General features: G+C 36.4%; 1 protein-coding gene across 1 annotated transcript in view; it reads left to right on the forward strand.

The window, feature by feature from the left end:
- The window catches only part of LOC138715457 (probable methyltransferase TARBP1), an 85,631-nt gene that overhangs the window by 27,332 nt on the left and 35,328 nt on the right, over positions 1 to 22,971 (forward strand). The window contains exons 5-7 of the mRNA XM_069848377.1: positions 3,856 to 4,008; positions 18,278 to 18,439; positions 20,007 to 20,195. Of these exons, the coding sequence (XP_069704478.1) occupies positions 3,856 to 4,008; positions 18,278 to 18,439; positions 20,007 to 20,195 (504 nt within the window). The remainder of the gene's footprint in view (positions 1 to 3,855; positions 4,009 to 18,277; positions 18,440 to 20,006; positions 20,196 to 22,971) is intronic.

Here is a 22,971-nt window from a genome sequence, read left to right on the forward strand (position 1 = left end):
CGTCAAATAATAAACAATCATTCACTTCAATATTTCTGTTTTAAAGTCATTTTACAGTTTTTTCAACTTATTTCTATTTTTAAACATCATTCATGTAAGAGAAGAAAATACAGTTCCACAATCCATGCATTCAATTACTGAATTGCAATATCATAGAATCAAAAGAAAAAAAAACTGCTTCAATCTTACTAACTGAATTGTCATCACATCTGCTTACATGATGGTTCTGGGAAGAGCCTTTTGAAATTTCAGTTATGCTAATGCACATGTTGAGAGGGCTGCAAAGATATAACTGCATTAATGCAAATGGGTCATTCCAGTAAAAGTGAGTCAGATGGAGGAATTTTCAATACATTCGAAATTATTACTTGTAGTCCACACCTGTAGAGTAACGGTCAGCGCGTCTGGCCGCGAAACCAGGTGACCCGAGTTCGAATCCCAGTCGGGGCAAGTTGGGGTCTTTTCTGGGGTTTTCCCTCAACCCAATACGAGCAAATGCTGGGTAACTTTCGGTGCTGGACCCCGGACTCATTTCACTGGCATTATCACCTTCATTTCATTCAGACGCTAAATAACCTAGATGTTGATACAGCATCGTAAAATAACCCAAATTCCAACTCTTCTCACTTTATAGATCTCTTGGATATGGAACAACAAGTTTTGATGGTGAAATCATTGCAATAAGTGAAAGTCTCAGGAATCTTATATGCCACAACAATAAATTTAAGAATGCAGTTATATTGTCAGACTCCAAAGCAGCTATTTTATCAATAGTCTCTAAACACACACCTTCATCTCAAACAGCAGAAATAACTCAAATGCTCTCTCAATTAATATCACTCAATAAAAGAATTGTATTCCAATGGATACCATCCCATTGTGGAATCTTGGGAAACGAGAATGCGGATGCATTAGCAAAGAAGGGCAGCACTGCTACTTACAGACCTGTTACTAAATCTACGTATTACTCTATGAAAAGATTTATTAAATCTACATACTTAGACTTCAACAAATAAAATTTGATAACACAATCCCAAGGGAAAAAATGGAACTCTTTGCATCATAATCCACAGTTAATTCCCGATTTACCACGAAAATTGTCTGTAGCTGCATTTAGATTGGCAACAGGCCATAATTGTTTGGCCAAACACCTGCATAGAATTGGAATATATCAGTCCCCTAACTGCCCATTGTGCAACTCAAACCAAGAAATGGATTCGGAACACCTCAAAATCTGTGCTTCAGTGGCTGGCCTAATATCTTTGAAAAATATTGGAGTGCAAGAGGTCAAATGACTTTATTGTCAAACGCCTGGCATTAGAAAACAACAACAACAACGTCTAATCTGCTATTTTTTGAGAAGGACTTCACTGTAAAAGTAGATTGGAAATGTTTTACTTTCTACCACGGAAAGGGTGCAGTAGATGGTGTTGGTGGAAGAGTGAAATATAGTGTATGGCTTCCAGTGAAAAGTAGGAAATTCAGTATTGCTAATCCAGAGGAGTTCTACAAATGTGCAAAAGAAATTAATCCTGGCATTAAAATGAAATATATTAATGCTGCTAAAATTGAAGCTGCAAGAGAAATGTTAGAAGTAGATGGGAATCAGTGTCTTACATTCCAAAGTTGCAAAGCCTGCACTACTTCGCCACTGCAGAGAAAAGTGGCGCCTTAGTTATGGGTCAAACCTCTGAGCAACGTCAAAAGATGTTGCTATCGTTCTTCCATCAAGCAATGAGCAATTTTAGAAACAAAACCAACCATGTGAAAAATGGAGATTTTGTGTTCATTCACTTAAGGAGTAGTGTAAAAGGCAGTAAAGGGGAAAATTATTATGCTACTGTATTAGACATAGGGGAGGATCTTGTTCTCTTACGTTATATGCATCCTAGCGGATCAAATTTTTGGATTTGGCCAGAAGAAAATGATGAATCTTTTGAGACAGTTTCTAGCATTTTGAAGGTGGTTCCGCCCCCAACAGTTGTTAATGATCGAGGTCTCTTTTCTTTTAAAAAGTAATGTCTGAACTCAGAATTTCAATGTTAATTGAGTTGTGTAATGTTTTCTTCTTCTAGTTCTAACAGATATAGGTACTGAAAATCTTGAGTTGTGTTGTATTTGTTTTGTGTACAATAACTTATATAACTTACTGTTTTGTTCATAATTTTTGTCGTTTACAACTATCAATTCCATGGAAAATTGGTCTTTACATAAAATGTATGTGCTCCAAATTAAGTTTAATGGAATTGTTTTGTACTATATCTAACCCGTAACATCTGTCCAACCTGTAACATATACTTACTTACTTACTTACTGGCTTTTAAGGATCCCGGAGGTTCATTGCCACCCTCACATAAGCCTGCCATTGGTCCCTATCCTGAGCAAGATTAATCTAGTCTCTATCATCATATCCCACCTCCCTCAAATCTATTTTAATATTATCTTCCCATCTACGTCTCGGCCTCCCTAAAGGTCTTTTTCCCTCCAGCCTCCCAACTAACACTCTATATGCATTTCTGGATTCGCCCATACATGCTACATGTCCTGCCCATCTCAAACGTCTGGATTTAATGTTCCTAATTATGTCAGGTGAAGAATACAATCCCTGCAGTTCTGTGTTGTGTAACTTTCTCCATTCTCTATATGCATTTCTGGATTCGCCCATACATGCTACATGTCCTGCCCATCTCAAACGTCTGGATTTAATGTTCCTAATTATGTCAGGTGAAGAATACAATGCGTGCAGTTCTGTGTTGTGTAACTTTCTCCATTCTCCTGTAACTTCATCCCTCTTAGCCCCAAATATTTTCCTAAGCACCTTATTCTCAAACACCCTTAACCTATGTTCCTCTCTCAAAGTGAGAGTCCAAGTTTCACAACCATAAAGAACAACCGGTAATATAACTGTTTTATAAATTCTAACTTTCAGATTTTTTGACAGCAGACTAGATGATAAATGCTTCTCAACCGAATAATAACAGGCATTTCCCATATTTATTCTGTGTTTAATTTCCTCCCGAGCATCATTTATATTTGTTATTGTTGCTCCAAGATATTTGAACTTCTCCACCTCTTCAAAAGATAAATTTCCAATTTTTATATTTCCATTTCGTACAATATTCTCGTCACGAGACATAATCATATACTTTGTCTTTTCGGGATTTACTTCCAACCCTATCGCTTTACTTGCTTCAGCTAGAATTTCCGCGTTTTCCCTAATTGTTTGTGGATTTTCTCCTAACATATTCATGTCATCCACATAGACAAGCAGCTGATGTAACCCGTTCAATTCCAAACCCTCTCAACCTATATTATATCAACATATATTTAAAAAATCATTAAAAAAGGACAAATTAATTTAGAATCATTCTGAAAGTAGATATAGCTTCCTCATACTTTCTCGTGACAGAAAAAAATACATATAATGTCAAGGAAAGCCAGATTCACAGAGTTTTTAAATGTAATTTAGCAAATGTTTGTATAGGGCTGCCTATTTTTGCAAGTCACACCTGTAACAGTCATATAAAATATTTTTTTCACCCTGATGTCATTAAGATAGAGGACTGAAAATTAAAGGAATATTACCTACTTGGACAGTACTATTTGCAATATTCAGATGTTTTGAAGTTCATATGGGAATAAAGCTACAGTACTAAAAGTTATGTCTAAATGTGGATCAACACTGGAATAACCCTAATGCCGATTTTCACTTCACAGGTAGATTGACTGCTATCCAGGAGCACGAGGACCCAGCTATAATTATTAAGGACACTTCTGAGCTTAAGAACGACATTCTATGTCTTAACTCTCTTTCACTAGACAGTTTTCTATTAATATTGGTTTACATTTTTTTAGGAATCAGCAGATGTATTGGCAAAATGGCTGCAGAATAGTCTTCTGAGAGAGGGTCAGCAGCCAAGTGTTCGCTACCAGCAGGAGTGGCTGCTCATACGACTCCTGCACCATTTCCACCACCTTCGAGAAGGATTATGGAATATGTTTCAACAGGTAAGCAAAAAGCGTTCCCCATAATCTTAACAATGTTTGAAGGTATCAAAGGCGAGTTGAGACTCTTAATGATGGAAGTTATTGTTCATTAAATTATTGTGATGTTGATGTAAGATAACTCTTAATTTATGCCAGACTGAATGTAGTTGTGCTGATCTGAGTTATGTAACTTTATATATATGCACACATGACATACATGCTTGTCTAGCAGTATCATTTACAGACATCTCAATTTTATATTTAAAAACTTCTAAATTTCATGTGTTATTGTTACTGACTTCTACTTTATTTTACCAAACCCTTTAACTCTATAGAATACAGAATATAATCTAAATTTAACAGAAGAAATACTGAAATCAGAAGTAAACACTGAAATACTGAAACAGTTGTCTTTAGAGACAATTAATATTAGGTACTCTCCACAAAACTGGCTTCATTTATATACTGACGGATCCTTGATCTCCAGAGAACAAGGTGCCTGTGCAGGTGTTACATGCTGTCTCTTCTCCCTTTATAGATCTCTTGGGTATGGAACAACAAGTTGTGACGGAGAAATCATTGCAATAAGTGAAAGTCTCAGGAATCTTCTCTGCCACATCAATAAATTTAAGAATGCAGTTATATTGTCAGACTCCAAAGCAGCTATTCTATCAATAGTCTCTAAACACACCTTCATCTCAAACAGCAGAAATAACTAAAATGCTCTCTCAATTAATATCACTCAATAAAAGAATTGTATTCCAATGGATACCATCACATTGTGGAATCCTGGGAAACGAGAATGCGGATGCTTTAGCAAAGAAGGGCAGCACTGCTACTTACAGACCTGTTACTAAATCTACGTATTACTCTGTGAAAAGATTTATTAAATCTACATACTTAGACTTCAACAAACAAAATTTGATAACACAATCACAAGGGAAAAGATGGAACTCTCTGCATCATAATCCACAGTTAATTCCCGATTTACCACGCAAATCGTCTGTAGCTGCATTTACATTGGCAACAAGCCATGACTGTTAGGCCAAGCATCTGCATAGAATTGGAATATATCAGTCCCCTAACTGCCCATTGTGCGACTCAGACCAAGAGATGGATTCGGAACACCTCAAAATCTGTGCTTCATTGGCTGACCATGGTAATATCTTCGAAAAATATTGGAGTGCAAGAGGTCAAATGACTTTATTGTCAAACGCCTGGCATTAGAAAACAACAACAACATTTTCTCTCAGAAATTATAACTAACATATTCAACTTTTACTTACTAAGTAAGGTGAGAGATGATGACGCAGAAAAGGAAACCCACTTTGATAAAACAGACTCAAAAGAATTAGGAAGTTTAGGTGAATTAAAAGCCGAATAAGGAACAGTTTCCTCATCTGATACAGCCCCAACCGACGGCTGACTACACATTGGAACCGAATCACTCACAAATTGCGAGTCTCTCACGTTCGGAGTATGTAGTTCACTACTCTCCTGCGAACACACATTTTCAAAGTCATTAAACTAATCTTAGCACCGACCATCCGTTGCATCTCAAGCTCACACCTTTCCCTACCGAGCTGCTTCAAATTAACTCCCATAATGTTCTTTAGATACATTTCCCAATGAGAAATTCTATTAAAATTTCTCCTGTAACAATCCCTAGTGAAATCGACCTTAAGATCTTCAACTCTTTCCAAAAGGGAATCGACTATCTCAGTACACTTAAATAATTTATTAGCAATCGTAACTTGAGGAAATTTACGCAAGCCATGTTTAGGCACAAAACCTGGTTCCTTGATCTTGGCCAACAATGTCGCACAGTCTGCAGATGGATTGACCTCTGCCCCACGTACTCTCAACTCGTACACCAACTCATCCTTTTGGAGCAAATGCCATGCAACAAGTTCAGGCTCCATTATGCAACAGTAAACAAAAACAATAAATAATCAGCCCTGAAAACCCACATCCAACAAGGCATCAAACTATTACCAAAAACCACGCAATCTGGTACCAATGAACCGTGCTGGATTCCGTTTGCCCATTAAAAACCCGTTGACCTTAGATAAAAGATGAAAACCTTGTGGAAAACTGGGTTGAACAATAAAACTAAAACTTTCACCTTAAACAAAGAACAATTTATTAACATCAAGAAGAAAAACAAATAAGGTAATAACTATAAACAAATGAATAACAAAAGATAATCTACCACACTAATATTTCGATGCCTATGTACATAACAATAGCAACCATTAAAAATCCCGACATGGGACACAGAAAACTGATGAAAGCCAGAAAAGTGAAACTCATGCTGGGGAAAAAATATGTAATGTACAATTACAATGTTACAGCTCAACTGCCAAAGGGAAACACGAAAACTAATGGAAAGACAGAGAGAGAGAGAGAAAGGAGAGAAATCTTACTCGCTCTTGTTCATTATAACTCAGTAAAGTCTCATTTTACAAACCTATGGATCAACAATTGGCTCTCTTCTGACAAAGGAAAAATTTTACAATCTGTACAAAAGAAACCAAATGACCTGGAAATGTACAAAAACTTGCCCAGATATGTTCAAACATTTTCAACAAGAGCCAGAACAGGTCACATTGTCACTTGATTATACCTACACCGATTTCACATCTCTGATAATCCTACTTGTCTGTGGTGTAATAATCATGATGAAGATCTGGAACACATTCTTCTATACTGTCCATCCATAAACCACAAAAGAAGTAAATTAAAATCATCAGTACCAGTTGCAGAAGACACAGCCCTGCAGTATATATTGACTACACCCCACCTCTGGCTACTTGCAACAGGCATCTATAATGAACACCAATCAAAATACCCCTCATTTCTCGTGAAAAACAACAACTGAATAGACTACAGTGGACTATAATGGACTTTATGTTGTCAGCAAACAGCTGGATACATTAAGAAGATTGATTGATTAATTGTTCATTATAACTAACAAAGACCTCTACTAATTATCATAATAAATCAAATTAAGATCAGAATTATCTAATTGTAACATGACGGCAAAGAAACACATTCTACAAACACACTATATACACTGCCAATGCGCATTTCTACAACAAACACTGTCCATGATGACTCAGCAGACACATATGTAAACTAAATGTCCCATACGATGAAAGAGTAATGGAATGGAGAAAAATTCTCTCTGGTGCCGGGATTTGAACCCGGGTTTTCAGCTCTATGTGCTGATGCTTTATCCACTAAGCCACACCGGATACAACCCCGGCGCCGGACAGAATCGTCTCAGATTAAGCTCCAACTCTTGGGTTCCCTCTAGTGCCGCCCTCTGCACTACGTCATAGATGTCTATGAACGTAGGACCGAAGTCCACACATGTGCTGAGGTGCACTCGTTATGAGTGACTAGTTGGCCAGGATCCGACGGAATAAGCGCCGTCTTAAATCACGAAGTGATTTACGCATATCATATATATTATTTTAATGTACCGAAGTACATATGATATTTCCATGCAGATATTCTGCGTCATCATACGATGAAAGAGTAATGGAACGGAGAAAAATTCTCTCCGGCACCGGGATTTGAACCCAGGTTTTCAGCTCTACGTGCTGATGCTTTATCCACTAAGCCACACCGGATACAACCCCGGCGCCGGACAGAATCGTCTCAGATTAAGCTCCAACTCTTAGGTTCCCTCTAGTGGCCGCCCTCTGCACTACGTCATAGATGTCTATGAACGTAGGACCGAAGTCCACACATGTGCTGAGGTGCACTCGTTATGAGTGACTAGTTGGCCGGGATCCGTTCCATTACTCTTTCATCGTATGATGACGCAGAATATCCGCATGGAAATATCATATGTATTTCGGTACGTTAAAATAATATATAAATGTCCCATGTCATGACAAATCAGATGTACAAATAGTAATATATATATATATATATATATATATATAGGAAAGAGGTCATGAGGTCATAAATATAACTAGAAATACAATATGTAAATATATAATAGTGGACAAGAGCGATAACAAAATTTATAAAATATGGAAAGTCTAACCTGTATCATCCATAACAACCCAAGTGGAAATGTAAGAAAAAAACATACGTACCGACGAAACTTAATCTCTCTCTCTCCCTCTTTAACCAAGTATGCACATCTCAACGCTTTCTCCTTGGCATCAGATGACTTAGCGAATAGTGACTCTGTCGCTACAAACATGCGGCCCAGCTGCGAGGTTTCCTCTCTGAGGATCAGCTGTTGAACCTCAAGCCCTCATGGTCAGGGCCAGACTCTGTCTCCAACATGACGCGAGGTGCCAGAATGCCTCGCAACCGACAAAATCCAAAATCAACCAATGAGAGAGGTACTCTTGAAATAGCCTCGTCTCCTGGTATATTGAATAATAAAGAAACATAACTAGCAGGAAAAAACAAAACTAAAACAGAGACATCTACGTATAAGAGTAGAAAGAAATTAACAGGACAGGTCACAAAGGATCAAGAAAGAAAATCAATAAAATGAAAGAGAAAGAAAAGACAGAGTGCCGGAAAACTACCGGCACAATGTTACATAATATTAAGAAGTTTTTAAATTACATATCACATTACTATATTTATGATTGTTTCTCATTATACTTGTAAATTAAGAAAGTAAACTTCTTATCATTTAACCTCCCAGTGATGTACATATTTGAAGATTACTGTATATCACAAAATCTGGTAACCATGAAGGTGACGTAACTTCTGCGTCACTTTCGTGTTTCAGAGCAAAATCAGAAATTTTATTTCATTTTAAATAGGCAGTTTTGATCGTGGTATTCTATATAATGATAAATGAAAGTATATGAGAAGCTGATATACATATAATTTGTTTGAGCAAAATGGTAGTTTTACTTACTTACAAATGGCTTTTACGGAACTCGCAGGTTCATTGCCGCACTCACATAAGCCCGCCATCAGTCCCTATTCCGTGCAAGATTAATTTATTCTCTATCATCATATCCCACCTCCCTCATCCATTTTAATATTATCCTCCTATCTATGTCTCGGCCTCCCCAAAGGTCTTTTTCCCTCTGGTCTCCCAACTAACATACTATATGCATTTCTGAATTCGCTCATACGTGCTACATGCCCTGCCCATCTCAAACATCTGGATTTAATGTTCTTAATTATGTTAGGTGAAGAATAAAATGATAGTTTTCTTTTTAAAAATTGTAGGAGCTCAAATCTGCCCTTAATTTTAGAATGGCCGATATATAGTATAGAAAAATAGTTGAGTTTAATCACAATACATTCTAAATCAAGCAATTAAACTAGCTATCAGCCAAATGCTGAATTGCATTCTGAAGAATGCGTGCTGGGCAACCAACATGATCTACATTTTCACATACATATGCTTTTCATTTGGCAGCTGATAGCTCAGTTGGTGGAGGAACTGGCTATGGACTGGAAGGTCCTGGGTTCAATTCCAGGTGGTGATGAGATTTTTCATGTTGCCAAAACTTCCCAAATGGCCCTGAGGTTCACTCAACCTCCTAAACAAATTGAGTACTGGGTTGTTTGGAGTTGCCAAAGTAGGCTCCCTCTCTGGTCATGTCTGTGTGTCCTGATGAGGAACTTGTGTGTAGTTCCAGAACATGGTGGAATAGCATAAGGTTATTTCTGTGTTGTTTGGGTAAAGGGAGATAAGTCATAAAAATGAATTTGGAGACAAATGAAAATTAAACTTCGGACCCTTATTGCAAATAATTTTCCACACAAAACACAACAACTGCAAGTATCCTTTTGATTTTTGCACATTCACTTGTATAATTTAATTTGTGTGTTCATCTGGGGAACAAAATTTCATCTGCACAAAAAAATGACTTATTCTCCTTTACCTGAACACCACAGATTTCTGGTCTGTTTCACCGTGAAAGCTTAAGTCGTTAATTCATTTGCTTCCCATTATAATCCTTGAAGATATTGTCTTCTTTGTTTTCCTGTATCAAATTTTCTGCATTGTAGGAAACAGTCCTTGTTCATAAGTGCATAGCTATCACAGATGGTACATGAATTTGGGGTTTTATTTTCCTAGTTTGTTGAGGTGCTCAAGCCGGTGAAAAGTTGGAAGAGAGCAGTTGTTGTTTTCCTTGGTAGATATTCAATGGTTCTTTTGTATTGTATATTTTCGTATGGTTTTCACGGTAGTAAGTATTGCTTTTGTTTTTGTCTTCTTTTGTTTATTTATTTTTTGAGATATTTTAGATTTTTTTCTAATAATTGTCATGAGTTGTATATTTTCGTATGGTTTTCAAGATATTAATTATTGCTTTTGTTTTTGTCTTCTTTTGTTTGTTTATTTTTTTAGATATTTTAGATTTTTTCTAATAATTGTCATGAGTTGTATATTTTCGTATAGTTTTCAAGATATTAATTATTGCTTTTGTTTTTGTCTTCTTTTGTTTATTTATTTTTTTAGATATTTTAGATTTTTCTTTAATTGTCATGAGTTGTATATTTTCGTATGGTTTTCAAGATAGTAGTTATTGCTTTTGTTTTTGTCTTCTTTTGTTTTATTTTGTTTTTTTGTTTTTTTTTTTTTTTTTTTTTTTTTTGTAAAAGTGTAAATACTCAGTTATACTCGTATTTTAAATATTCTGGCGCTTAACTCATTTTGAACTCGTACCATGATTAGGTGGCAACTGAGCCTCTAGTAACAGCAACATTATGTCACTCTCTGTTAGTCACTTCATAAAGTGGAAACTAGTATGGAAAGGATTTCATTTCTATCCAGTATTTCATAAATGAAAATCCCACAATATTTAGTTAGCATACCAGTGATCCATGTTGGGTGTTTTCTGACTAATGTTAACCCTTTGCCAATGTTTTGACAGACATTTAAACTTGGTGCTAGTGCAGGGATACCGGGAATTTAAATGCGTCATTGATAAAAATGCAGTAGTTTATCAAAATGGCTCTTAACTCGCCTGAAAAAATGCTTAGTTTTGAAAATTACACATAATACTAATTAAGCTTCATAAAGTAATATTACAAAACCCACATTACTAGAGTTACCATATTCTGAAATCTCAAAATGCTTACACATTCCTCTCACCAACGAACTCCTTGTACCGACTTCTTCGTTTATATCACTTCTGTAGCTTCTGCATATTTATCATTAGATCTAATTTTCTTTAACAATTCCTTGTTACTTATTATTCTGAATTTTATTCAGCTTCCTCCAAGTGAAGGCTGCCTAGAAGACAAAGCTTACAAAAAAATTGTTTTTTATTTTTTTTTTTTTAGTAAATGGTAGGTACACAATTATAATGAAAAAAAAAACAACGGAGAAGGAAAAGAAAAAGAAATAACACAATTATAAATAATTGAAAACGACTAAACAAAAGATCATTAATTCCAGAATAAACATAAAGTTTCCTAGTACGGTATCCATTTCCTATCAAGTGATCACAGTCGTCTATTTAGCACTAGTTGCAAGACCCAACTTAAGTGAGCAGATCGCCATAGGAAAAGATCAATCTATTTACGTGTAGAGATAGTTTCTTAGGATTTTTATATATCCCTTCACTGCAGACAGAGATACTTCAATGACAAGAGTTTGTCCTAGACCATACTGCTTGCAAAAATGCGCGAATCTTTTTGTGATGGTCCCTCTAGCCCCAATCAGTAATCCAATAACTTCGATCGATGTTAGATGATATTTTTGCTTATAATATGGTATAGTGGGGTCGTATATGTCGCATTTTTTCTGATGTACCTCAGTAGGTTGATTTTCGCACGTTTCCATCCTTACAGTTGGATCCATTATGAATCCGCTTGTTGATCTTGTCGAGATAGCGATGATGTCAGTGCGCCTTGTAGATCCATTTGTGGACAAACCATGGACCTCCTCCTCTACTTGGTAGTCTTTTCCTCGTAGGGACAATGCTAGGAGGGATCGAATCTTGTGGTGACGACTATTTCTCAGTAGTTCTCCATGAGGACAGGCTCCCAGAATGTGAGCAAGTGTTTCTTTCTCACTCCGACAATGTCGGCAGTGGGTTCCATTCTGAGACCTACCTGGTAGAGCACGTACTGGGCAGACATTGGCAGTCATCTTAATAGCGTCCTTCCATTCGCTGCTGGTCAATCCATTCGGTTTAGCTAGCCATTTATTACTAGGTGTGTATTCTTTGTATAGAATGACTCCCTTTCCTTTCTGAGGCAACGTACACCAGGAATAAAACTCTTTGTCTCGTAGGAGTTTTCGTAAAGATGGTACATTTATCTGATCAGAGGAGTCAATATTTGCCAATCCAAGTTTATCCAGACTTGCTTGTATTTCATTGGTCAAATCACGTGTATTTGAAACATATATGTTGTTTGTCTTTGTAAGCAATTTGCAAGCGTTGATAAACTGTAGAAAAGCTTCCCAGCTTGCTTTATGAAGACCAAGTCCTTTGTACTTCTTAGGTGAGTAAAGCATATTGTCTGGAGTGTCGGATGGAAGATTTAAAATTTCTTTTGCAAATAGTCAAACATACATTTTCATGTAAATTGTCGGAAATTAAATTTCACTGAAAGAAGTCTTTCACAGAATCGATGGTAAGTCTAATTCATGGAATTTAATAACTTGCTTGATAAGTTCACTGCTATTTATAATTAACAAAATGAAGGATTTATGTGAATAAACAGCATTTACACTTTTAACAATCACTTATATTGCAATATGCTTCCACAGCTCACAGTAACATGAGACCTAACAAACAAAAATGAATAAATAAGACTTCAATATGAAAAACGCGGACAAATTAGAGGATTTCCAAAAATGTATGCAGACGACTATGTTTATTATCAAAAAGCGGACATGTCCCCGTAAATGCTGATATATGGTAACCTTACACATTGCCTTACAAGTTTTTCTTGGTGTGATATGCCTCGAAGCATTCTTTGACGCAGAGACTGACATTGCAAATATGGCAGAAAAACATTGTGTCTTTTTTTCTTTCCATGTTTGGAATACACAACACACCTTCTTTACTGTCTCGCTTTATTCTCACTAGGTGGAATTATTCTGGGAAAGTGTCTCTCGTTCAGTCGAATTGTGGTGTTATCTGATTTTTTTATGTACTTTCTATTCTGAATCTCCGAATTGAAGGTACAATCTCTCAGCAAGCAGAATTCTGAATGGTGAAGAATGGGTAGAACAGAGAAAAATTATCTCCAGGACTGGGATTCGAACCTGTGTTTTCAGTTCTACGTGTTGACGTGCTATGTACAGACTTAAACTGAGAAGAATTCAATCCGGCATTGGAATTTGAATTCAGTGTGATTTAGTGGATAAAGCGTCAGCACGTAGAGCTGAAAACCCGGGTTCGAATCCTGGTGCCGGAAAGAATGTTTCTCCGTTCTACTCATTCTTCACCATATGGTAATGCAGAATTCCAGCACAGAAATATCATAATATGTACTTCGGTACATCATAGTAATAGAATTCTGAATGATAAGTGATCAGTTTTCTTTCCACTAGTTTGCTTATAATTTGTCATGGAATTGACCACTGTGGCATTTAGGAGTGTTCTGAAGAGCTTTATGTACCACTTATGCAGACGTTTCCCCTATACTAGATACATCTGTAACAGCTGATCCTTGAGGTCAATGCCTCCTATATATTTATTATAGGGCTTTTCCTTTTCTATCCCTCTTTTTCTTCTGTCCGAGTTTCGTCACTGTGAAATCTAGAGATCAAAGTAACATATTTTTTGTCACTCCAGTGAGGGCTTGAGTGCTGAACAAATAATTCACCTTTTTCCAGTTTCTTATTCCTAATTCATTTAGAAACCCCACATCTGTTCAATTTTAGTGCAACACAATCGGTCCCTTTGCTTTTCAGCATTGCTGCCAGCTGTGGTGAGTTGTAAAAATTATCCTTCCAAACGTCCTGCCTTTATTTAGAAGCGGTTCTACTAAATGTAACACAATAGCTGTTGTCTTTTGTCTGTATTTGTGATGATTCAAGTTTGGTTGTACTGCCAGTGTAAACCGCAAAGGACCACACATGTCCAATTGTAGATTCACACAATTCTTAAGTTCTTGTTATGTTTCTAGCGGCAAGTACTGTTTGAAAGATAATCTCCCTTTCCATAATGTGTACTCATTGCTAAAACTCCAGTTGTGAACGAAATTCCTCCATGGAAATGGGTGATTCCAGAACATAGCATACAAATTCCAGGAAATCATTTCAAAAGTGATCCTCCATACATTCTTAAGTTAGATTCCATGGAACTACTCTGCAGCACATATAAGGATCACCTTCAAATTTGTACATATAGATCTCTAAATCCTAATAATGATACCAAAATATCAAGAAAGTTATTTCATACCATGTTCATCCTCCTCCAGTCTTGACACTGAATTGCTAGCTATTGATGCTGCTCTTCAGTGTGTTACTCAAATTCCTGAAAAATCTATTTGCATACTTACAGACTCCAAGGGGGCTATATTTAATATAATTAAATATGTACCAAACCTATCTGCACATAGAATTATTCCACAAACAACTAAGTAAACTGAAAGAACTCCAAAAGGAAATAACATTTCAATGGATACCTAGTCATTGTGGTATACCTGGAAACGAGAAAGTCGATAATATTGCAAAACAGGCAACATATTTGCAACCAAGACCTCTTCCAATGCTTTTGCTTCAGTAAAGTCTCATTTTACAAACCTATGGATCAACAATTGGCTCTCTTCTCTCAAAGGAAAAATTTTACAGTCTGTACAAAAGAAACCAAATGATCTGAAAATGTACAAAATCTTGCCCAGACATGTTCTAACATTTTTAACAAGAGCCAGAACAGGTCACATTGTCACTCAATTGTACCTACACCGATATCACATTTCTGATAATCCTACTTGTATGTGGTGTAATAATCATGATGAAGATCTGGAACACATTCTTCTATACTGTCCATCCATAAACCACAAAAGAAGTAAATTAAAATCATCAGTACCAGTTGCAGAAGACACAGCCCTGCAGTATATATTGACTACACCCCAACTCTGGCTACTAGCAACAGGCGTCTATAATGAACACCGATCAAAATACCCCTCATTTCTCGTGGAAAACAACTGAATAGACTACAGTGGACTTTATGTTGTCAGCAAACAGCTGGATACATTAAGAAGATTGATTGATTCCATAATGTCATACTTTTGTCCAGGGAGATGGGAGACTTTGGAATTTGATGTTCAGATCTGACAATATGGGGGAAATTTTATATAGTTTAGAAGGCTCTGTGTAACTGTTTTGCTTAGAGTTGTCAGCAAAATTGAGGAATTTACATATCAGTTTGAATCTGTCCCTCGAAATCATATCATCAAACCCTGGAGTAGATATTATTCTTTTTGTGAAGAAATATGATTTTATTGTTGGTTTGTTCATTATTTTCATCATCATAAATAACGTACATTTCATTCACAGTCACAGGAAATCAGTTTCTGATGGGAGACCTAAGGAGGAAGATCTTCGAGGTGGTAAATTGTTGTCCATAACGATTGGTTTTAGCAACAATGCTCTCGATCAAGTCTCTAGTGAAAAACAACAAAAACACGCCCCAGTGTCTTGTATATTTCCAGCTCCATTTAGGGGACCCATACTTTCCCACTTCTGAGAAAAATGTTCACTTTCTCTATCGTCAACTAACACAACACTAATCCAATCTGAAATGTGTTCTTTACAGATTTATAAGAAAAATTAAATAGGGGCTCTTGTTCTGTAATTTTTTTCTGATCACTCTTTGGTGAATTCACTGAATTGTGTTCAACCCGTATTGTGAGAGACTATAGTAATTACTTGACCACTTTAGATTGTACTGTAGGACAGGATTGTAGGAGAAGGTTTGCCAAATTATGGCCCGCGAACTGCTTTTGTTTGGCCCATTTACTAACGTTTATTTTATTGTTCATATTTTCATATTGTTCATATTTTGACTATACTGACATTTTACTGACTAACCTTTCCAGCGACAACAAAACGAAACTTCAACGTGCTCATAACTTGTGTGTACGTTTTGTAAGCAATGTTCGTAAATATGATCATATTACCCCATCCCTGGAAACAATAGGTTGGCTTAAACTAGATAAGAAAAGAAATTTACATTCACTTCTCCTTCTCTTCGAAATCTTGAACTCTTATATTCCTTCGTACCTGTCGTCTCGCTTCACTTACCTTTCTTCCCACCACAACCTGAACACACGCTCTCGCCATGAAACAATACTAACAATACCATCCCATCACACCTCCTCATACTCATCCTCTTTCACAATAGTCCTGCCAAGACTCTGAAATTCGTTACCTGCTAGCATCAGGGACTGTCGAAATAAAATTGAATTCAAATGCAAAATTACTAGGCACTTGGTCAGTAATTGAGACTCGTTCAGACATGGTTTCTTGTAAATAGTTCTCTTAATCTATCACAAAATATATCAATATCCGGTAATTTCATCACTATAGAATTTTGTTATTGTAGGTTTAATTTGTAATTCAGTAAATACGAAAATATTCTTTGTTCTTAACTTCTATGATAAAATGTCTAGCTTTCATTAATCAGGTAATCTTGTCGTACTTTAATTTTTATTGTAATTGTAATTGTAATTTTATTGTTCATATTATAGTTGTAATGTGTTTGAGAATAAGGTGCTAAGGAAAATATTTGGGGCTAAGCAGGATGAAGTTACAGGAGAATGGAGAAAGTTACACAACACAGAACTGCACGCACTGTATTCTTCACCTGACATAATTAGGAACATTAAATCCAGACGTTTGAGATGGGCAGGGCATGTAGCATGTATGGGCGAATCCAGAAATGCATATAGAGTGTTAGTTGGGAGACCGGAGGGAAAAAGACCTTTAGGGAGGCCGAGACGTAGATGGGAGGATAATATTAAAATGGATTTGAGGGAGGTGGGATATGATGATAGAGACTGGATTAATCTTGCACAGGATAGGGACCGCTGGCGGGCTTATGTGAGGGCGGCAATGAACCTTCGGGTTCCTTAAAAGCCATTTGTAAGTAAGTAAGTATTATAGTTGTAATCCCCTGGTAGAGGGGCAGAGAAGGCCTGACGGCCTTATCTCTACCAGGTTAAATAAATAAATACTAATAAACTTGAAAAAAAATAAAAGAAGATTAATTTATTCACGAATTTCGATTGATGAAATCAAATCAGAGGCCCAGATTCTTAAACAAATTGCTCATATACTGTGGTAACAATGATGTTGCTACAATATAGACTACTGGTTGCAAGCGTTCAGCCGCCAGGCGACTGTGGGTTGTCCAGCCCAAGCGCGAAATGTGGCAACAGAGCAATTAGAGATTGCACCGCAGTAAGCTGACAACAGCGACTTCTTTCGGTACATGCTCACACATAATAGAAATGTGAAGTGGTAAATATTATCCAGTTAAGAATAGTATTAGCATTCTGAGTTAATCCACAAGCATTTACTAGTAGTTCTTACAGCGTAACTTAACTTTAATTATGGCTGGGAAAGAAAAAAAAAAAGCGAAAATGGACAGTGAATGTTCTGTGTTTAAACAACAATGGAGTTTGGACTATTTTATGATTAAAACTGAAAATAGAGTAATTATGCCTGATTTGTAACGAATCAGTTGCTGTCTTTAAAGAAATCAAACATTTTTTTTAATTTTCACAATTTACGGGAAAGTTACAGGGTGATAAATTTGAAGCAATGAAAAGTGGACTATCATCTCACCAGAATATTTTCAAGAAACAGAGATCAGACAATGAAGCAGCAACAGTGGCTAGTTTCGCATGAACTGGCGAAAAGGGCAAAATCTTTTAGTGATGGTGAACTTATTAAATCGTGAATGATAATGGCGGCAAAGCAGATTTGTCCTGAGAAAGTACATTTATTTAAGAATATTAGTCTTTCAGTACATACAGTTGCTTGTAGAGTGGAAGATATTGCCAAAAACATAACTTGTCAGTTGAATGAAAAAAGAAAGCAGTTTGAACGTGTAGGGTTTAGCTCAATAAAACACAAAGGTTGAATACCAATGTTATTTATGAGCTTTGCTTATTAGACTTAATTTAAACTTACGTGACTTGGCACGCGATTCTTTCTCGGATGGTTAATGTGGCCGTCACTATGAAAAGTTTGGCAAACCTTGCTGTAGGAGATTCAAGAATTTTCAGAGATGCTTTATCACTGTATTTAATTATTGTAACTTTTTAATGTTGTATAATAAAGATATTGAGGAGATTGGTGTGTTTTCTCTTCCAGGCCCAAGAGAAGAGGCATGGCAGCATTTGTTCCTTCATAGCAGTTGTGTACCATGTTGCTGGAGTTTTGACTGAAGAACAGGAAGCATTTGTGGACCACAGTGTTCAAGAGATACTGCCATGGTGTATGGCTCAGCACTTTACCGTGCGTCTGTATGCCCAGGTACTGTACAGATGCAGTAGTATAGTGAGTTAAGGTATATGTACACCCACAAAACGCAAATTAGAATTTTCAAAATATAACTATTTAATAGAGAATTTTCTCCCCTTTAATTTGATATAAGAATTTTCGATTTATGCCTTATGGTTTTTCAGATAAGTCCCATTTTCCAAAATTCTGCGTCATCAGCCACGGTCACTTCTACGAAGATCACTCCAAAAGTAATGCACAACATTTTTTTAAATTTATTTTTTGTTCTAAACCTTTGCAATTTATGGAGGTCATAGATACATCCTTCCCCCTTGTATTCAAATTTAATTTAAATCGTTCCCTCGTGCATGCTACTAAAGAGTGGCTTAGACGTGTTGGTCCAGACTTTTATCGTGCAGGTATACAGGCCGTCATTCCAAGGTGGTGTAAGTCAGTTGAATGGTGCTGGGATTATGTAGAAAAGTGACGTATTGTTCCTGAAGGATGTATCTACATTCTATTAACATAGCAAAGCTGTAGGATAAAAATGTAATTTTTAAATAAATATTGTGGATTACTTTTGGAGTGATCCTCATAGCTGTCAATCCCCTCGTCCAGCATTGCTTGTAAAATAAACTTCTTTCTAGTCCCAAAATACAGTAGATGCATAGATATCAGGGCATGATCATTAGGTTGAAAACACGTTTTTACATAATGAAGTAATTTATAATCTTTTACTGTTAGCCACAAAACTGTAAATTTGTGTGTCAGTGATGTTGTACGTCATTTTAATAAGAGTCCAAAAGTAGAAATTAAAATTCTGAGGAGGATGGGCATAAACCCTGGGACAAACACAGGATTTGTTGCATCAATGAAAAATAAGGACAAAAATGCCAAAAAAACATTTATCACCTGAAGTTAAAACAAGGAGGAGGTATTTGAGAGGCAGAAAGAAGCTGAACCTGGACCGACATGAAGCTGCTTAAGGGGTGACATTTGGTGATAGAGTCCTCTAGGCTCTGAAAGTTTGTGGCTCATTTCCTATAAATAGTAATTTTAGAATATTTAATTCTTTCAAACATGATATCTCAGTCAAATATGGTGATACCAAGGAGATATTGGTGTCATTTTGAGCTTGAAATGTCCCCTAGTGCCTGACAATGAGTAAAATAACATTAATGTAGTTAATAATTATCTATGGATTTTTTTTCATTATCTATGCAACATAAACTATTAGTATAAGTTGCATATATGGTAATATTTAATTAATGTAAATAAAAAATAGCTCTATGTCAGGCACTAAAGAATAGTTTTAGCTATAAAACAGTGAAAAAAATGTGGCTCTATCTTAAAAACTGCATGAGCTATCATGTTTCAGTTGTATGTCAAAATTATAAACAAAATAATTTTTATAAACAATTTAGACACAATTTCAAGGGATCTGTTCACTTCATTCTCTTTCTGGTACCAATTTTTTGTATGTACTGTAAAGGTGTACATACTGTATACCTTAATTTCTTGTTACCACTACCACTCCTGCTGCTGCTGCCACTGCCGCCGCCACCTGCAAGTGATTATAGAATCCATTCTTTCGTTTCAGACAACACTGCAGAAGCTGTTTACGTTATGCAGGAATAAGCATCTTGATTGTATAACAAAGAAGTATGCTGTGGTGGAATCATGTTTACACACAAATGTGGAGCGTGGTAATGCAGTGAAAAATGCTAAAAAATTGGAAGAAGATTTCTACTTCACTGCTTTCCATCCTATTCAACATTACAGTCTGCAGGTAAAGTGTTCTCGAAAAACATCTTTCTTACTTACTTTACTGTTTAATTATTATAACCAGTATGTCACAACTTATAATCTAGTATAATGGCAAGGAATAAGCCAATCAGATTGACTCTCAGAAATAAAAGAGACTGTCTACTGGTAACTTACTTGCCTTATAGAAAGTTAATATAATGAGGGAGAGGGAAGAATAACAAAATTGTCACTCTCAGAAGAAATATCTCTACTTCATATGTATCATTAAAGAAGAACAGAAGTTTGTAATGCCTACGGAAAAAATGAAATTTCTGTAGAAATACCATACACAAGGATCATTGATATAATAGTTTGGGATTGCACACACTGTGCATAGATACGGTTATACTATCTCCTGTATTGTTTCCCTGATGGAGTTCACACGCTTTCTACACTCGAGAATGTGATATCTCCCGCATTGGACCCTGCACAGTTCACAGATACACATTTCGCTTGCGGAGTGGTATCTCTTGGTTGCACACACTCTGTGATGATATCCGTGCATCGCTAGCCCTGTGGTCAGCCGGCATTCGTCCTGTCTCGCTGTATCATTGCATTCGTTGTATAGAAATCCTCTGTGATCTCCTTCCATTTCTGTCTTCTTTCTTCCGCTACTTTCTTGTAGCTCTCCGTGGCTGGTAGCAGCATCCTCAGTCTTAAGTCTTCCAGAAAGAAAGTTTCCTGTGCTGACTCGTATGCGTACCTTGACAACGCGTATTTGGAGAGTCCGAGTGCCCTCTTCAAGTATCTTGATTTTATACTTTCCAGGTCTCTCATTTGTTTTCGCTTAGATATTCCCATATCATTTCCAGACCGTATGTGCAGGTAGGCCAGATTTTAGCTTCAAAAAGTTTCATTGCTGAGCTCATGGACATATCTGAGAGATTTCCAATACTGTTGATGCTCCTTATTGCAGTTATTTGTTTCTCTTTTAAGTGCACAGCGAATGTCGTCCCTGTTTTTTGTATTGTTACTCCCAAATAAAGAGTGCGTCAAAAAGAACGGATGGATTTCAAACTATCGATACGCAACGAGGAGAGAGAGATATAGTGAGGGGGACCACGACTGTTGGGTCAGCCATAGAATGCAGTTTCAGTTGAGAATATGGTGTTGGTCTGGTGTACAACGTGCTTTCATCGTAGAGACATTTTTGAAAAATGAAGAGTCTGTGATCGCCACTCAGGACTCATTTCGACATCGGATGTCACGCTAGGATTCCAACTCGGAATACAATTTTGCGGTGGGTGGCTTCATTTCGTATCACAGGTTCAACATTAAAGAAGAAATCACCTGGACGAAATTCTATTGCACTGAGATTGTCCGAGGCTACGGTAAGATCTCGCGCCCTGCGACTTCTTTCTTTGGGACCATTTGAAGGCGTAAGTTTGTAAACATCGATCACATACACTGGACGAACTGAAGACAGCGATTCGTGAAGAAATCGTGGCAATTGCACCAGCTATGACTGTGAAAGTGATGGCGAACATCAGAAAACGCCTCGATGCCTATATTGAAAGCCAAGGACATCATATGGATGATGTTGTTTTCCATAAATAAACTGCATGTATTGGTGAATATGTTGATAACAATAAATTTTTGATTTGATGAATCTTTACAATTTTCTTGCCATGTGAAATCCATCCGTTCTTTCTGACACACCCTGTATTTGAAGTTGACTATTTTCTCATTACACATTATTCTCTCTCTCTCTCTCCGTAACTCTTCCTCCCCTTCTAAATACTACAAGGTCGGTCTTATCTTCATTTATCATTGATATGAACATGTGATACAGAGTATTATGTTTGTGGATGTTACATGAAAATAATCGTGAAAAGTTTAAGACAATTAAAAAAATTAAATCCTATTATAATATAACCTCATTCATTTGAAAATCAGGATGTTCCAGTTCACTGACTGACTACAGTTCTTTAAATGAATTACTGTTATACTTGGTTTGTAGGACAATAGAGATTGAAATATCCAAATAGTCCTCCATTTCATGATGCTTTACGACTGGTACAATAGCAGTAGCTGGCTTCATCACCTGATGCTAGAATAAGCTTCTCAAGAAAACTGTTTTCTTTCAGAGGAACTGATTGGGAGTGTTTGTACCAAACGGTTATATCCACAGGGTAATTTTCACTCTTTCCTTCACTGCAGTAGTAGTACAGTGACCCACCCTTTGCATTGGTATTTGTTCTTACTTTACTGTTACTTCTTAAGGGATAAATGTTAGCATGGCAAAGGGATGTACATTTTTTTTTATAGAATTCGTTATTATTTTACAATTATTAAATTATTTTTATGAATTAGAAACAAAGGGAAAAGCTTATAAACAATTTTCAAACATATAACTTATGAGTCAGGTCGAGGGAAAATTAAAGAAAAAAAAATGCAATATCCTTCAAAATATGTAATATATGCCAAAATATTTTTATTATGCACCAAAATATGTAAAAATATGTAACTTAAAACTTATGAATAACAATCCCTTTGGTGTGATTCGCTGACATTATAGCTTTTCTTAAAGCTACATATATAGGAACAGAATATGTAATTACTAGACAGCGCATTTTCGTTCCCAAAAATACAGCAGATCGAGTAGTTTCTTGTGGTAGCTACATCTATTACGTCACATTGATACGTAAGCAAGGTCGAATTGCAAGCAGGTATGCATGAGGTCATTAAATGATAATGATGTAATGTATTATAAATATGCCTCTGTAACGTCATATGACGTAGAAACAACATTCTCTTAG

Source organism: Periplaneta americana, chromosome 15 (genome assembly GCF_040183065.1).
Source record: "Periplaneta americana isolate PAMFEO1 chromosome 15, P.americana_PAMFEO1_priV1, whole genome shotgun sequence".
In the NCBI taxonomy this organism is placed as follows: domain Eukaryota; kingdom Metazoa; phylum Arthropoda; class Insecta; order Blattodea; family Blattidae; genus Periplaneta; species Periplaneta americana.